This window comes from Echinops telfairi, unplaced genomic scaffold (genome assembly GCF_000313985.2).
Source record: "Echinops telfairi isolate 266 unplaced genomic scaffold, ASM31398v2 ScPeMD7_7469;HRSCAF=8507_1, whole genome shotgun sequence".
NCBI lineage: Eukaryota > Metazoa > Chordata > Mammalia > Afrosoricida > Tenrecidae > Echinops > Echinops telfairi.
Window position 1 is genome coordinate 67169078 of NW_022111373.1, and position 18510 is coordinate 67187587.

The following is an 18510-nucleotide window of genomic DNA, read 5'->3' on the forward strand; positions in this document are numbered from 1 at the left end:
AGCTCTTAGCTTTACAGCTATAATTAATCATGTTTTTATTAAGGCATAATACGTAACAAAGTATAACATGAGACAATACATCTGTTACATATATTGCCTACACATCAAAAAGGTGAAAACCTGTATGATCAGAAACAGTAAATGCAACCTACTTCAATGCAGCTCAGACATTTGAAAAAGCCGTTAGACCTTGATTAAGAGGACAGGAGCTCCAAATAAGCACTGCCACCAGAAGTCCCTGTAGAGCTTTTCTCAGACTCCAAGATAAAGCAAACAGAGTCAGACTGAAGAATCCTCACGGCACCTACGACAGTACAGAGCATACTGTAGAAATGCACAGAAAAAAACAGAATAGACTGGAGAAGAGGTGGCGGTGGGGAACAGATTGCAAAACTACATGAGTCTGGTGACATCTGAGCTAAGTCTCAAAGTATTAGGCATAAGTGAGGCTAATGACAGTGAATGAGCATAACAAAGAATTTCTTGATGCAAACAGATAGGGGAACAAAGAAAGAGATTATGAAGGGTCTCATATGTCATATAGAAAAGTTTGATTTTAACTAAAAGCTTGAACAGATTTATCTAAATCTATTCATTCCTACAGAAACCAATAGGACAAGAAAATGTTATATTGTTATATAGCTATTATATTGTTATATAACTACGAGAGATCAGTGAGGTCATATTGTTATGTCAAAAACATGATCTGATCATTTAAAACATTTTATATTATAACATTCTGATAAAAAAACAAAAGTTCTTATTTGCATAGAGCTATTTGCTGTAAAGAGCGTTGATCAAATAGTGGTTATGTATTGGGCCTCTAATCGCAAGGTCAGCAGTTTGAAACCAACAGCCACTCAGCGGGAGATGAGGTTTTCTACTCCTGTAAAGAGTGGTAGTCTCTGAAGATCGTAGGGGCTATTCTACCCTGTCCTACAGAGAAGCTACAAGTCAGTCAACTCGATGGCGGTGAGTGGGTCAAGCACACAGTCCCAGAGCCTCAGCACTGCTTCTTTGGTTTGTCTCATGTTCTCCACGCTTTGGCCTCTGGTCTCAGCCTGAGTCTGGCGCAGGGTTGCCATGTCACAGCCTCTTGGACTTCCAGTCTCAGGCTCCCCTACTTCAGGCAGAGCCCTCAAACATGCTGAGAGGTGGCTCATCTGTTGATGGTCTTCTTGTTTTTGTCTCTGCTTCCAAGATAGTTCTTATATACAGAGGAATGGCTTTGAGGGGGGTATGAGTTTCAGCAGATAATACTCCCAAGAAAACAAAGGGTGGTGACTTGGTGCACACCTCTTACTAAAGATTTAATCCCACTTAAATCTGCACATTTGCATAGCAGAGAATTCCCTCTAAAATGGGATTATAGTCACAGGCATAGAGGCCAGAATTTATAATACATCATACAGGAATTATGGCTAGTAGGGCCACATTAATTGACTATGACTGAGGAAGTTTGACAAGAAAGTTATCAAACTGGACAGTGAGGAGAGATTGAACACTATCAAACAGTATTACACCCTCCGCAATGGCACAGGCAAATGTTTCAGGTCTTATATAATCTCTACATAGGCAACATCAATGCTCAAGTCAGGATATTCTGTATTAGATACAAGATAGCTAGCTGACTTAAAGCAGAGCTCTCAAAAAAAGGCAACTAGATGGTTCTGCTAAGTGCTAAAATGAAGTGGAGCAGAACTGGAGTATTTGAGCACTTCCAAGAAATCAAAGAGAAGGTTCTGGTGACCACCAATGTGTGTGCTCTTGGTATTGATAGGAACGAGTGACCACCATCAGCAAGTCTGACCTTCCCAAGGGCCTGGTCAGTGAAATATATCTGTACTGGATTGGCTGCTTTAGCAGGAGGGGGATAGCCACAAAGGCGGTGGACAAACAAGCACAGGACAAACAAGTTGGACAGGATCCAGGAACACTTGAATAAGAAAACAGAAGAAATGGATAGGCTAGTTTAGATTTGTATTGAAGAAACTGCTGACTGAGAAGCTGACTTGGAACAGTGCTGGCCCTTGGTGCATCCCTGTCATGTGCTTTCACAGCACAGAGCGAGTCACCACAGAAATGAAAGTGTGAGTAAAACAAAAACAAAATAAAACCTACTTTGTTTAAATCACATTTGGACTTGACCAAAAATTGTGTAAATAATGGGAAAAGGTATAGAAAAAAATGTTCACACAACTTATCTTAAGAAGTACCTTAAGAAAATCAATCTCTACAACCAGAATGCTCCTGCAAGGCAAGGATAATGAGACTTTGTCTTAGGTACTTTGAACATGTTAACAGGAAAGGCCAGGGCCTGGACAAGGATGTCATGCTTGGTCACGTGCAGGACCAGTGAAAATGAGAAAGACTCTAGACAAGAAGGACGACCCAGAAGCTGCAACGATGGGCTCAAACGTGACAACTGTGAGGATGGCAGGGACCGGGCGGTGTCTCTTTCTGTGGTACATAAGGTTGCTATGCATCGGAATCCACTCGAAGGTACCAAAAGTACATTCAACATTTTGAGTGAAAAACAATTTCATGAGACGTTTTCATGGGAATATGCATCTTTGAAGGGAAAACCCTTTCAACAACAAAATAAGTAAAATTTAGAGAGGGGGTTTGGGGAGGAGAGGTTACAGTCAAGGAGCCGGATAGGGTGGTTCTATTCTATCATACACTGTTGCACTAGGAGGTGAAATCAACTTGACAAGACACAACAATGCAGGACAAAAAGCACATTAACATTTAAACACACCAAATTCCTTTCTCTCGCTTTCCCCTCATTTAGTGAAGACAGGGCACTTGCTGAGGAAATTGGGAAGAAATATGGTTCCCATGTCCTCATAGTCAGATTTTTAAGAATTTTTACCAGAGTAGTTGATGCTTTGTTTATAGATATGGCTTTAAATGAAGGCACACTTATACATCTTGAAAGACATGGCATAAAAAAAGGAAGAAAAGAACAGAAAGGTGAGACCCATTGTAAGTGACTGTGGAACAAGCCCTGACATTGCAGTTCGTATTCTTTCTCCATTCCTACTCCCTCCCCGGCTCACTCTTAGTCCTCAGGGGTGCACCGGCCACTTCTCTGACATCAGGGAAAATGTACTGAGCCCTTGGCAAACGCAAGTCCGCAAGGAAGTTTTCTTTGACTGGTTTAAGGAAGTCCACCCCCTGGATAAAAGAAACTGCCTTGAGAAAATTAAGTTCTGGGAAAATGACAACCTCTAGATGGGTTCATTTTCCATAAATCACAGATACTAAAAAACAAAGAACAACAACAACAAAAAACTAAGAAAAAAATCTGTTGGTTTTCTACCATTTTTGAAAGAAATTAGACATTCTACTATCTAATGAAAAAACTAAGCTTAATTGCCACTTTTAATAACTGACATTCATTTCAGAATGGGGTTGCTTTCCGGTAAAGCACAACACAAGTAGAAAAAAGATTGCTCTTCTATTTACTAGGTACTACTTTGGACGCTTAGAATATGATGATAAACAGTCTAAGTCCTTGCTCTCAAAGAATCTGGTGAAGACCACATAAAAATGGATAGCACACCATTTCTTCCATACTATGAGAATGTTTACCATTGCTCATAAGCCATGGAGCCAACTCCATTTCCTCACTCCAGTCCAGACACTCAGGTTAATAATGTGAAACCTCAAGGGATTTCCTACTATTGACCACACAAGTCAGACAGCCACAGAGAAAGGTAACTATGAGATCATACAAACTGTCAATCTGCCAATGCAGATGGGCGTATTACTTGTTTTTTCCCTGACTTTTCCAATTTGGTTTGAAATTGCTCAGAGGAAAGTCCCCTGTCAGAATGTTTAATTTCACAAATCTCACCATTTGGTACTTTTTCCTGAGTTTCAGCCGAACTGTCCCTTTGTTTACTTTCATTTCATGAACCTCTTTTTGAGTGTCAATACCAGCTGTTCACTTTCCCTGGCCGTTTTCCACTTTTCAAATACAGGCATGACTTTAATTAGACAAGGCATAGAGGAGGACAATAGAAAGAATAATTCTATGGAATCATGCCAGAATATCAATTTCTGAACAGGCTGAAAGTTCAATCATATAAGCACCCTTTTCCAGAAATATGGGGGAAAATACAGAGTTCTGCTTCTAGTCATAGTCAGGTAACTCCCTGCATGTGATAACCATTATAAATTTTGGAGGGAGGGAGGGAGAGGGACTCGTGGAGAGGGAAACAAGAAAGAAAGCAACAATTGCAAAACCACTTGCCAGGAGAGGAAGGGAGAGAATAGTAAAGGAAGGAGAAACCTGAAAGTGTGGGGAAGTAGGGGGTTAAGGCTGATGGCGACTAAAAAAAGGGAATAGCTTTGAATAAAACTCTCATCTTTACAGCCTTGAACCTCAGCAAAACCTTGCCACTCAGATCCACTACAACTTAATAGAACCAGTTGTCTTTCTTAAAGAATTGGGGGACTGGATTTAGGGAAATAACAGCATTTGGATAGTGAAGTAGAACGCAGTGTTGGAGAAGGAAAACTCTTCATTTTAAATACAAACTCTCTTGAATTTTCATGGTAACCTTAGCCATGTATGTGAGAGACAGGCTCCAAGTCGCGCTGCTAAAGCTAAACCAACTGACCCGAAATTTCCACTAACATCCTCAACACGGGAAGGAGTGTGAATGGCAGTACAACTGAGTTAGCACCCTTACAAAGGAAACAGGCCCCTGCCCAAGCCCCTGTGACTAGCCACTCCACACACTCCCCCAGAATCAGAACTCTTCAACTGAGCCTAAAAGAATCCACTCTCTATAACGGTGACAACACTCACAACCCCAGAATAACATTTAAAATGTGTGACAAATGAAGAAACAAAAACATGTAACCCATATTTAAGGGAAGTCACAATCAATGAAGGCTGGCATAATTTTATTCAGATGTTCAATTAACAAATAAGGAGCCTCTCCGTGGCTCTGCCTGTTCAGCTCTGTCTGAGCTGCTAACATCAAGGTCAGTGGTTCAAGATCATTCCTCAGCCTGTCTGCTCCCATAAGGATTTACAGTCTTGGAAACCCTATAGAGGGTGACTTTAAGTCAGAATCAACTCTATGGCAGTGAGATTTGCTGCTGTTGTTTTATTTCTAATCAAGGATTTTAAGTAAAATACAATTATAATGACTAAAAAGATAGAAAATGCCAGAGGAAATAAAAGCTATAAGGAAGCACTAGAAAGAATATTAGCAATTAATAAAAAAACTAAATGGGAACAATATTTTTTAAAATCATAGCAAAAAAGTACTTCAATTCATGTCACATCATATACAATTAACTCAAAAGGTATCACATGCTTAAATTTAAAATCTAAACTACTTAATTAATATAAGAGAAAATCTCAGTGACTCTAGGTTAGGAAAATTAATTAGCTATGACACTAAAAGCATGATTCATAAAGAATAAATGGGACTTATTTAAAATTAAGAATTTCTCCTCTCCTCCCACAAACTGGAAGGTGACATTCTCAAATACCACATCTGAAAAGGAGCTGGAGTCCAGAATATATAAACAACTCACCAAAATGCAGGAAGAAAAAAATAAGCAATCCAATAAGGAAATATGCAAAAAATCTAAATGAACATCACTAAGGAAGATATATACTTGACAAATAATATCTTTAGTCATTATGGAAATGCAAAGGTAAACTATAATGAGATACTCTCACATAACTGCAAGGTCAGTAGTGTGAATCCACCTGTAGATATTTGAGAGAAATATGAAGCTTTCTACTCCCTTAAAGAGTTACAGCCTCAGAAACCCCCAGGGGGCGGGTTCTATCTGGTCCTTTAGGGTCACTATGAGTCGACTCAGCTCAATGGCAGTGAGCCAAGTCAGAGTTACCACATAAACATTTAATTAATTAATTAATTAAAACACTGCTATTGAGCTGATTCCGACTCATAGCAACCTAAGATTTTTTATGGGTGCTGACTGCCTCAGTTTTGTCCTACAGAGCAGCTGGTAGATTTATAACATCAACCTTGTGATGAACAATCCAATGCCTATACTACATAGTGTCACCAGGACTCCTTTTCTAACAAGTAGAATGTCTAAATTTTAAAATCTGATCATAATTACCAAGTATTGACAAGTTTGGGAATGTAAAATGATACACCCACCAAGGAAAACATTTCAGCTATTCTTTTAAAAGCTAAATTTTTCAGCTAAACATTTCAGCTATTCTTTTAAAAGATAAATATGTATCTGTCCTCTGATCCAACTATTGTACTTCTAGGTATTTATCAAAGAAAAATACCTATCTCCCCCAATCCTGCCTATCCCTGATGTCCCAGACAACCAATGAATTGCACTCTACCACTATAAATTAGCTCTACCTATTTATTTTCTATAAATGAAACTATATGTTCTATGGGAGCATTGATGGCGTAGTGTATGCACTGGGCTGTAATGCACATAGTTGACAGTTCGAAACCACTATCAGCTCCGAGGAAGAAAGGAAGGGCCTTCTCTGCCCATAAAGAGTTACATTCTCGAAACCCATAGGAGTGTCACGATGAGTTAGCATTAACCCTATGGCAGGGAGCTTGGTTTTTGGGTTATACAGTACATACTCTTGTATATAACTTTGTACAGTATAATGGCTTTATGATTCATCATGATTAATTGTATGTCATCAGTTCATTCCTTTTTATTGTTGAACACAAGTCAAATTCCAAAGTATAGATATGATGGGTAGCTTTTGATTGTCGGCTAATTTGAATATAGGAACTATGTCCATTCATGTGCAGATTTTCTATGGTTTTTTTTTAATATGTTGTTTCCTTAAGGTGCAACTCACATTAACATAATAAAAATGTGCCTATAGAAAGTATACTTAAAAAACTCAGTGCTCTCGAGTCAATCCCCACACATACTGACCCTATAACACCCTATTCCCATACATAGTGATGCTATCAGGTAAGAACTACCCTTATGGGTTTCCAAGACTAACTTTACAAGAGTGGAAAGTCTCATCATTCTCCTGAAGAAAGTATAGTTTGTGCACAAAAAATAACGGGGACTGCAGCTCCACAAGGTCCAATTGCCCGAAGGCAGAGGTCAGACAGGCTTGCACTCTCCTCCTTCTTACCCCGTTCTAAACCCCACCATCCCTCCTGTGGTCTTTTCCTTCTCTGCTGAGTTTAAGAATCCATGGTAGGGGCCAGACCAACTCACAGATGATACCCACAGTCATCACGTTTATAAGGGAAGTTATCAGGTTACAAAATGCTAAAGCTACAGTTCTTTTGTTGACTGGACCACTTCTCAGCCATGCTAGCAGGCATCTCTCTCTCTGGTCCTTGGCTTCTTAACCTTATGATCCCATGGCCTTTGCCTTGTTCCACGGGCTGGGCAGACCACTCGTCGGCCTCATGGTCTCAGTGTTGCTCCTCTGCTTTGCCTCATGGTCTTTTCATTGCTCCCCTGCTCTGTCTCGTGGACTTTGGTGTCTCTGTCATGTCAAACAGATGCTCCACTGGTAGTGCATCTCTCTTGATGGCTGTGGGTTCCTCTTCTTGCTTCGGAGATGCTCACTCATACTCAGTAGAATGGCAAAACTGACTACTCCCCTTCATTGGTGCTGGTAATCTCATCCCTGTCATTTGATGGAAGTTACAAAGACATGGATGGAACAGTCATAAGTAAGTAATTTTACTTTAAAACAACACACAGCCCATCACGCAATTGTCAATTGAGCATCCTTTGATTGATTGCACATTGCTGTGACCATACTGGACAGGTTTCAGTAGCTCTTCCAGAGTAAAGGACGGTAGGGAGAAAGGCCTCATGAACTACTTCTGAAAATTAGCCCATGAAAACCTCATGGATCACAACAAAACAATGCTGGACTCACCCTCGTAGGGCATGTCATAAAGAGTGATTGTTGCTGGAGGAGAACATCATTTTTGGTGAAACGGAGAGTCTGTGAGGTTGTGGAAAAGCCTTGGTAAGATGAATTGACACCGTAGTGGCAGTACTGGACTCAAATGCTTCCTTTTGGTTTTCATAAGGGTTCCATGAGCTGGTATCAACTCACTAGCAGTTCTCTATCTTTTCACCAGGATGCTGTTTCCACAGTTAAAACAATGAACATGTCTTCATCTCCCAATACTTCTTTGTGTCCCTTTTTATTCCTCATCCTTGCATCTTCCTTTCTTCCCACTTAGTCACCAGAAAACTGCTGGTTAGATTTCTTTTCATACAGATTACCATGTATACTTGTGTATATGCCAAGTTTTTCAGCACATTTTTAATGCAGTTTTTGTGGTAAAAGTAGGGGCCTAGGCTGATATTTGGGTCGGCTTATACTTGAGTATATGTGGTACATACATTTTATTATATGTAAATTACACTCAAATAAAAGCTGGTGATTTCTAAAAAATAAAAACTGATTTTAGATTAATAACACAGAGTCTTGAATTATATCCTACTTAATTTACTATCCCTGCTTTCCTGAGCGACTAATTCATGCTTTCAGCATCATTTCCTCACCTATTACCAGTGACATTATAAGGTCTACCGGATGAAGTGAGATAAAACAAGTGAAACTAGTTAAACTGTAAAGCAATAAGCAGACATTATTATTGACACCCAAGAGTATTTAGATTGGCTACTGTTTGCATGCTCTTTTCTACTTCTGTTCTTACAGTAAATTGTTTCTTTCTGTAACAATCCTAGAGTAACTGAGAAAAGATATAATGACTTATTAATGTTTCTAATAAAAGAAGAAAGCATTTAAACCAAACTTAGGCAATATAACACCCCAAAATGAAATAAAACTAGTTCTGAAAATCAAATTATAACTAAAAGGTAATAATTTCATTTTGTAAATCAGTAATTCTAAAGTTCCTTCTACGGCTAAAACTAAAAGATAAATACTTAGGGCAATATTTCTGCACCACTTACCACCACTGACTTAGTTGTTACATTCCAAAGGGGTCAGAAAAAAGCTTGATATAAAAATGGCAGGAATATACAGATGCTTACATCACAGAAATTAAGAATACTATGGTCTCTTTTTCAGGCACTTCAACAACACGTCTGCAACCCATACTCCCAACAAACCTGAAAGTCATTACCATTTTGGACAAAGCCTTTGGCACAGTATCACCAAAAATGCTGTGATTCTGATATTTCATCTGGAAATGACTTTTGAATTCAGTCACTTAACCCGCAGGGACACAAGGCAATAATACACGGATGGCTGCTTTTAAAAAGACAATGTTGGCTGTTAGTCTAACTCCTTTCACCTCGTTTTCATAGACCTGAGATATCTAAGTTAAATACATATGGACAGACTATTTGAACATAATTTCTAACCTAAAAAAAATGGATAGTTCCAATACAGAGTAAGAAACATACTAGCGAATACTTTACAATATGTTGTACTTTTTAAAAATATTACTAAAACACTTAAATATAATGAAAACACTAGGAGAGTTGATATCAAAGAGTGCAAGAAGAAAATGTTTTGAAAATGATGGTGGCAACAATTGAAAAATCATGCTTGATTAACTATGGATTGCTATATCTGTAAGAGCTTCCTTAAGAACAATGGGAAAAAATACTAATAAAAAAATCCTTGTTTCAATAAAAGTACATGTGTAACTCAGGAAGGCAAATATATCAGCTATATGTATTTTTATATTATATGTAAATTAGGCTCAAATAAAAGTTACACATATACATTCAAATATAAACTTACGCTCAAATATATATATGGGTATATATGTGTGCCTTTCCTGAATGTTTACATAAGACTGCTGGTTCTCCCTCAAAATCTACTCTCCCCTTTTTATATGTTGTTGTTAAGTGCCATCAATTCAGCTCAACCCATACTGCCCTATGCACAACAGGATGAAACTGTATGGTCCTGTGCCACCCTCACAATTGTCCCTATGCCAGAGACCACTGATGTAGCCACTGTGTCAATCCATCTCACTGAGGGCCACTTTACCAAACACGGGGTCTCTATCCCAGGACTGATCTCTCCTGACAAAATACAGAAAGTATGTAGCATGAAGTCTTGCCATGCTTGCCTCTCAGGAGCACTCTTGGCTGTATGTCTTCCAAGACAGATTGGGGTGTCCTTTAAGCAGCCCATGGTATTTTCAATATCCTTCATTAGCAGCACAATTCAAACGCATCAGTTCTTCTATCATTTTCCTTGTTCAAAGTCCAACTTTTAAACGCTTCTGAGGCAATGGAGAATACCATGGCTTAGGCGAGTTTAGTCCTAAAAATAACATCCTTGCTCTTCAATACTCTGAAGTGGTCTTGCGCAGATTTACCCAATGCACTACATCTTTTGATTTCTTTTTTTGACAGATGTCAAAGATTTTATTTAACTCCTGAATTGATGAAAGCTAGATAGATGTTATTGATTCAAAGAAGGACCCAAGGATTCACAATATATCAATAGATAGCTTATGAAATGAATTCACAAATATGTGAAAAACTGACTTTTTCCACAGGGATATATTTTTTAATTTATTTTTTAATCATTTTATTGGGATCTCTTACAGATACCATAACTTTTGATTTCTTGACGGCTGCTTCCATGCGCATTGATTGTGGATCCAACCAAGACAAAATCCTTGATAACTTCGGCCTTTTCTCCATACTGATCTAGTTGTGAGGACTCCAGTCTTCCCTACATTGAACTGCAATCCATACCAAAAGCTACAATCCTTGATCTTGATCACCAAGTGCTTGAATTCCTCCTCGCTTCCAGCAGACAAGTTTTGTCATGTGCATAGTGCAGGTTGTTGGTAAGCCTTCCTCCAATCCTGATGCCACACTCTTCTTCATGGATGCCACACTCTGCCTTGTACATGAAAGGCTAGGTTCCCCACTTCAGAAGAAGACGCATAGTGCAGGTTGTTGGTAAGCCTTCCTCCAATCCTGATGCCACACTCTTCTTCTTGGATGCCACGCTCTGCCTTGTACATGAAAGGCTAGGTTCCCCACTTCAGAAGAAGACGTTGCTGGGAACCTTATTCACAGCTTCAAATCATTATCAAATACGTATAGCCTTTTAAACAATAATGGAAATGTCTGGGTATAAGATTCCTGTGCAGCTAAGTGTAGCATGGTGAATAAGTTCTGGACAACGGAATGTGAGAAAGCTCAAACATCTGAAATGTCAGGGTAATGGCCTTAAAGAAAAAGCATATGCTCTTGATTTTCTTCTTCCACTTGTTCCTGTATCTTAGAAGGCAAATATAATAGCGATTGCTAGACCAGCCATTTTTTAACATAAGATAAAAACTATTAAACATTGCAAAGCAACATGAATAATGGAGCCTGAGCCTGCAATATTATAAAGCTATTATATTAAGCCAGAACTTCCTACTTAGATGTTTACATCTGAAAAAAACAAACCTTTGTGTCAAATTTTTATACTGTTCTTAAGAAAATGTATGAAGCAAACACATGAACTGTGTAGAGTGAAGAGAAGATATGAGATAAAAACGAATTTTTCTATAATTCTAAGAAAGATTCTGTGGTTAATTCTAACTTTTTGTTGTTCTTTAAAAATATTTCATTATGTTTCCTTTTGCCTCTATCTTCCTGGCTTTCTTTCAGTTGGACTAGTTTTAGAAATAGAAAACTACAGTAGGTTGGACCTGCAATAACTATAAGAAATGACTTCAAAGTGTTTATAGATGAGAAAACCGAAAGATATGTCAATTATGAACCCACAGTTATTCTTATCAAAATTCATTCAGTCTTTTTCAGGTGGTTCATAAGTAAGGGTTTTTTTGTGTTGTTTTGTTTTTGAAGAAACAAAATTAAAATGCAAAAGAGAAAGCTGAAAACATTATTACTGAAGATGCACCACTGGCATGACCAAGCATATCCTGTACAATCAGGAGAAATGATGAAAGGCAGAGGGGAACGAGGGACACAGCGGACATCTCCCAATTCCCTGCGTGAGTGACGGTGCGCCCAGTGAAAAGGCAGCATGCCCCAGTGCGGGCAGCACAGCGTGTGCTTTCAGTCACAGCAATCCCCTGCAACGGATGGCGCTGGGGCCGAGGTCGGTCGACTTGTTCAGTCAGCATTTATTCTCATAAGCATCAACTTGAAGTTAAATTATGACATTTAGTTTAAAGCCAATTTAAAGTAAAAGTGCTTTTCCTTTTTTTTAAATTAAATACTTTTATTTGGGGCTCTTACATCTATCACAATCCATACATTCATCCAGTGTGTCAAGCACATTTGCACATATGCCGCCATCATGATTTTCAAAGCATTCTCTTCCCACTGGAGTTCCTGATATCAGCTCCCCATTTCTTCCCCCTCCCACCCCTGCTCACCCTCCCTCATGAACCCTTGATAAGTTACAGATTATTATTTTCACAGCTTACATCATAACCTCCATCACCCCTCACTCACTTTTCCATGGTTCATCCCCCTGGGAGGGGGTTATAGTTTGATCTTTGTGATCAATTCCCCTTTCTCCCCAACCCTCCCCTAATACTCCTGGCATCTTTACTCTCAATGTTGGCCCTGAGGGGGTTATCTATCCTGGATTCCTTGTGTTGTAGGTAAATGTGTGATTTTCAACCTGAAAAGTAATCTCATAAACGGTATGAACTCACACCCCCCTCCCAAAATGTAAAGAAACATGAACATAGGGAAATGCGTATTTAAAATTATTCAGTATTTGGAAATAGCTTTTTCTTTCACTCAGATAAAACCTTAATTTTTTTTCAAAAGAATTAAGCCTTTTTACATTGAAAAATTAATAGCTCCTTCTTCTAAGAAGACAAAAAATATTGTATTAGTTTTGAATAATTATTCAAAAGATTAAGCATGTGCTATGATCTCCAAAACAGAATGCAACATAAATTTAAGGAATTGTGGACAACAAATCTCTAAAAAACATGACTCTCGAGATGTATAAAAGCAAATGAACTTAGAACTCATGGGGTGTATACTGCTATGAACAAGTAATTTATGTCAACTGTGTTAGGGAACAAAAGAGACCTCAAATGTCAAATTTAAGAGAATTGTGGGGGCAAAGCTGTTTTTTTCTTAGGCAAACAGGACAGACCACCACTTTCCACAGTTCAAGGCCTGTGGGAAATGCTAATGGCTCATCTGGGGGAGCTGATGATGCACTGACTGGCCTGACTCTCAGCCTGAGATCAGATGGACATTTTGCCTCCTGTTCCCTGGCAAAGCTGCCAAAACACAACAGTCTGTTCAATATGTTATTCCCTTTTCCCAACTTTATCCTCCCCTCCTGTCTGTGAACAGCTTGGTTATGTATTAATGTTTCTTTGTATGTCCTCAAATAATTGTCAACTGTCCCTTTGTGTAGAAACCTGTCAGGAAAGGCAGGCTGCGTGACAGGGTGTGTATATAAACCTGCCTCAAACAAAGTTCCAAGCCCTGGAGTGTCTATGCGTCAGGCTCCCCCATGCCCAACCCTGCTATCCCTTTATCTCTTACCTGTAAGTATTCTAGTTGCAGCTCATGCCCTCTCAAATCCAATCATTTTGGAAGAGAGCTGGACTCATTAATCTTACAGAGAATATTTATTAAGTCTTAAACAGGACAAGACAAAAAGAAAGACATATTGTTTGGATGAGGGGGACCATTAGCATAAGGCCATACTGCATCCAAGAGTTTGCTGAGACACAAAGCTTTCAAACGGGCAAGGAAGGGCAAAGAAAGGTGCCACAAAAGCACGACTGGTGGCAGATCAACACATCCATTACAGGTGGGATTAGAGAATCAGGAATGGGACCATGATTGGGACACTTACATTAGACAGAGAAGCTTACAAGATTGGTCCCCGGCCCTCCAACCAAGGCAGTCAGGGCATGATTTATGACCACGCTACCCCCAGGAAGGTGACCTCCTCATAAACACACCATGAGGGAGTGTTCATGGCCTAAGGGAGAATGCCCCTGCATGGGCTGGCTGGAGGGAGTGGAGGTGATACAAAGAGTAATAATATACTGCGCCAAGTACAAGACTGCTCACAAACACGAATAAATGGTCAGAAACAATTCAGTGGAGGCTTTAATTTGATGTGGGGACTCTGCAAATAGATTCTGAGCTTTCATTGTCATCCATAGCCTTCTGAAAATGGGGTGCTCAGAATTCATGGTCTAATACTCAAGAAATAACAGAATTCACTTCAACTTTTTTAGTTGAATCTATGTTCATTCATTCTTTGTTCTAAGTTTACCAGGTCATTTTTGGCAACAACAATCAGATTTCTGTGTTATCAACAAAAGGATTACAAACATTTTTCTAAATGTTCAGATCATCCAAGCACAATTAGCCTTAAAAAGTACTCTGCCATTGTGTTGGTCCGGGTAGACTATAGAAACAAATTTATGGACACTCACATGTGTATAAGCAAGAGGTTTATATTCAAGAGCAATTGAATACTGAGAAAACATCCCAGCCCAGTCCTGATCAAGCCCATAAGTCTTAGCCCATATGTCCGATACCAGTCTATAAAGTCCTCTTCAGACTCTTGAAACACATGCAATGACAGGAAGATCACAGGCCAGTGGGTGGGAAGTCCTGTAAATCCAGTGGCAGTGTAAGCATCTCAGCACTGGCAGGGGTCTCCATGTGGTTTATCCAGCACCCAGGGCGGCATCAGGGTAGGTCCATGCGGCTTCTCCACAGGGATATTTCACAGGGAGTCAGCCTTGTCAGTAGAGAGTCTTCAAGGGAGTGAACCAAGAGAGAGAGAGGGTGTGTGTCTCCTGCCTCCAAGGAGGAAATGCAGGAGTTCCCAGAATTCTCAGCAGGGCATGCCCACACTGAGGCCTCATTGGCTATACAATGATCCACAGGCTAGATTCCATCCCTTCACTCTTAATCCTCAAATTGACACCAGACTATGTAACTACCATAGCCAATTACCAGCAAATTTTTGCTAGCGGATAAAATGACAAGATATTGTCTATCTTAAATTTGGTTTACATAAGCACATCCTTCAGCACTGACAGATTCGAAGGACAGTTTGAACAAATAAAATATGTGAGTTTTCAAATGCAACAATAATGCTGATGGCAGCAACTTAAAAGCAAAGCTTGGGTGAAGGAAGACATCGGCCAGTGTAAGACATGAAAAAATAATGACAATTTATAAATGATCCAAGGGCTAAAGTACAAAGAAAATGTTTAGAAAATGATGGCAACAAAGGTACAAATGTGCTTGACCCAATGGATGGATGGATGGGTTGTGATAAGAGCTATATGAGGCCCCAATAAAATGATTAAAAAAGAAAAGAAGAAGAAAAGCTTTACTCATTCATATATTGAAAAGTATCTAAAGACAACCCGTGAGGAATCTCCGCTTTGTGAAACTGTTATGAGAGCAGCCTAAATGAATAAGTATGAGGACACCTATCAAAATTACAATGCAGTACTTTAAAATGTGTCCTTCAAGGGAAATGTTTTCTTTTATTGCAGATTCTTGAGGAAACCTGGTGAAAAGATAGTGGTTAAAGGCCTTGGTTTCAATAAAGTAGATCAGCTTCAAGGTCATAAACAAGACATGCTTCAGTCATCAATGCCAATATACATCAAGAGCGACTCTTCATAGAGGAGCAAAACCAGCGGTATTGCCAAGAATGGCAAGTGCTCAATCCATGCCAGTGAGGCAAGCCTCCCCTCCCCCTTCACCACATCAGAGATACCAAAAATCTTTCCGGTTTCAAAACATGTCTCATAAATTTGGAATTTATTTTGCATCAGTATATACAAAACAGATGCAAACTAAAAACTGGCTGCACTAAATAATGGTGGTCATTACATACAAATGCTTGTTGAAGTGAAATGGCATTACTCCCAGTTTCACAATAATCGGCTTCAAAATATTAGAAGAAATTGTGCTGTGTTTGTATGAGGGCGAGCTCCAAAAAGTTCACAGGAAGTGAACTTGACAAACAATTTACTTTTTCCAGAAACTTTGTGAAGCCCCCTCATATAATATCTCACCGAGTTGGGCCACAGAAGAGTATTTGCTATATATAATAAAATTTTTAATGTCAGTTCAAACCTTCTAACTTTCCCTTCTTAAAATGTTCATTTTAAGGACCTTCACACATTGAAACTTGCAAGAAATTTCACAGCCAGTATAGAAAGAACATACATCACCTAATATTCTCTTCATGTTCAAATGGATTTGAAAATAATAATTCCATTTTTTTCTTCAATTATTTCTCTAAATTATAAAGCATTGTAATCATTCTGAATGAAAGGGGTGGTTTAAAGAACTATTTGGACTCACTTTACCTCTAACACAAACTGTCCAAACTATCTCTAAACTTCATGTGGTAAAGATTTCCTTCTCTTTCTTCTACTACACACGTCACACCTGATTGATAAGTCACTAGCAAAAGAGAATAAAATAGCAATCGAACTCGCTCATGAACTTATACTATATATCTACTGACAATATGTAGACAACATTTAATAAACCAACCACTGCCTTGGACTGAATTGGTGCAGGGACTGAGCAGGAAAGTAGTAAGCAGCTTTGTCTGTAAATAGGTTGTGGAATGTATGATCTCAAAGTGATTTCTTCCTATTTTAAAATGTCAAAGGCTCATAATAAATATAAATAAATAAAATTCTTCGTTATGTTTGACTAAACTTAAATTACCAAATAATTTGTAAGTTCATAATTTATAAGTAAATAAATAATTATTTTCTTTCTAGAAATTAGTATTTCCCATACTTATTTCAAAAGAAGCCGCTTCAAAATAACGCATTGCCATCAGGCACAGTCTGCCTTACAGTAACCCAATAGGACAGGACAGAACTGGCCTTGCGGATTCCAAGACTGCCACTCCTGACTGGAGCGCAAAGCTGTGCCTTTTCCGGCGGACCTGGCTGGTGGTTTTGTACTGCTGACATTGCATGAGGCCCTCCCTCACGAACCTAAAACTTTTCACCCTATTTTCAAAACTACTCATTCATATAACTATCTCTACAATACTTATGCTTTTAAAGTCTTAACAATGTAATATAGTGCCTTAATGATGCAGTGGATTAAGAATTGGGCTGTTGAATGCAAAGTCAGCACTTCAAAACCACGAGCTACTCAGAGAGAGAAAGATTAAGTTTTCGACTCCCATATAGATTTACGGTCTTGGAAACCCACAGGAGCAATTCTACTCTCTCCTATAGGGTTACTATGAGTTGGAATCTACTGGCTGGCAGAGAAATACCTTTCCAATAATTATTTTTCACAATTTATTGATATAAAGCATTTGATGCCTTATATTAGAATCATTCTTTCAACTTAGAAATCAAGGACTTCCCAATGCTTTATTTCTGGGGTATTCTGAAAACAATGTGCTAACGGCCTGCACATTAAGCATAATCTTTAATAAGTGCTCTGTCATTTTACCACTTGTAACATTATGAAAAGTTTTACTTACTGAAACATTTTTCAAGTTTTTCTCAAGAGAGAAGTGACAAGACTCTTTGGAGAAATTAAATTTGTAGGCATCGGGCGGTCCTGCTCCCAGCACCAGTGCATGTCTCAGCTCATCGACGTATCTCTCTTCTTCCATTGTCATGTCGTCAGCTTCTTGAGAAATCTCTGACGCAGAAACTAAGGGGAAAAGAAAGATTATAAAACATAAGAAATATTCGTAAAAGTCTGAAATGAAAAATAATTATTCAAATATGGGAAATATGCGGTTACTTGTTGATATTAATTTATATATTATATAACCAAAAATTAAAATGAAGAGTAAAATAAATTCTTACCATATACATTTTAAGGTCAAATTATACTTTTAAGTGAACTAAAAATTTTATAATTTTATAATTTCTAAATTTACAAATTTGGAACTAAAAAAATAGGGTAATGCATTAATTTAATTTCAAATGTCATTTGAAAAGCATTAGAATCCTGGCATTTTGCACAATCCTCAGATGAAATATATCTGTGCATTGTAAATGACTACAGAAATTCTCATTCTGTATTTTTACCCCTAGTTCAAAGTGCGATCAATTTTGAGGAGTTTCACAAAGTCCATAAAAAATTCCATGATCTTTTTGTTCTATTTTTTTATGAATTTTTAAGCCCCTTCATATTTCATATGATTCATAAGCATTATATTTTATAAAATCTTTATTCTTTATCTCAATTATAAGAGATTACATAGCCTATAATCTAGTTATTAATCACATAAGTAGAGTGAAGTTAAATTAAAAGTGTTCATTCTTATCTCATTATTAGTGGGCAATAGAAAATGATAAAGAGTAAATGATAAAGGAAATGATGAGGAGGGAAAGAGAAGGAAATTATTATTTATGGTATACCTCTTCTATCACACAATTACATACTGTAGACCTAACTTCAAGCTTTCTCAACCAGGCTTACTTAGCCAGCTATTTTACCAATCCACTGATAATTATATCATCAATTCTATATTTTCTTTGTTTCTATTTCATAATAGCTTATCAT

General features: G+C 38.3%; 1 protein-coding gene across 1 annotated transcript in view; it reads right to left on the bottom strand.

The window, feature by feature from the left end:
- Positions 1-18510, bottom strand: part of XRCC4 (X-ray repair cross complementing 4) — a 279731-nt gene that overhangs the window by 221244 nt on the left and 39977 nt on the right. The window contains exon 3 of the mRNA XM_004703650.3: positions 17443-17649. Within this exon, the coding sequence (XP_004703707.1) occupies positions 17443-17649 (207 nt within the window). The remainder of the gene's footprint in view (positions 1-17442; positions 17650-18510) is intronic.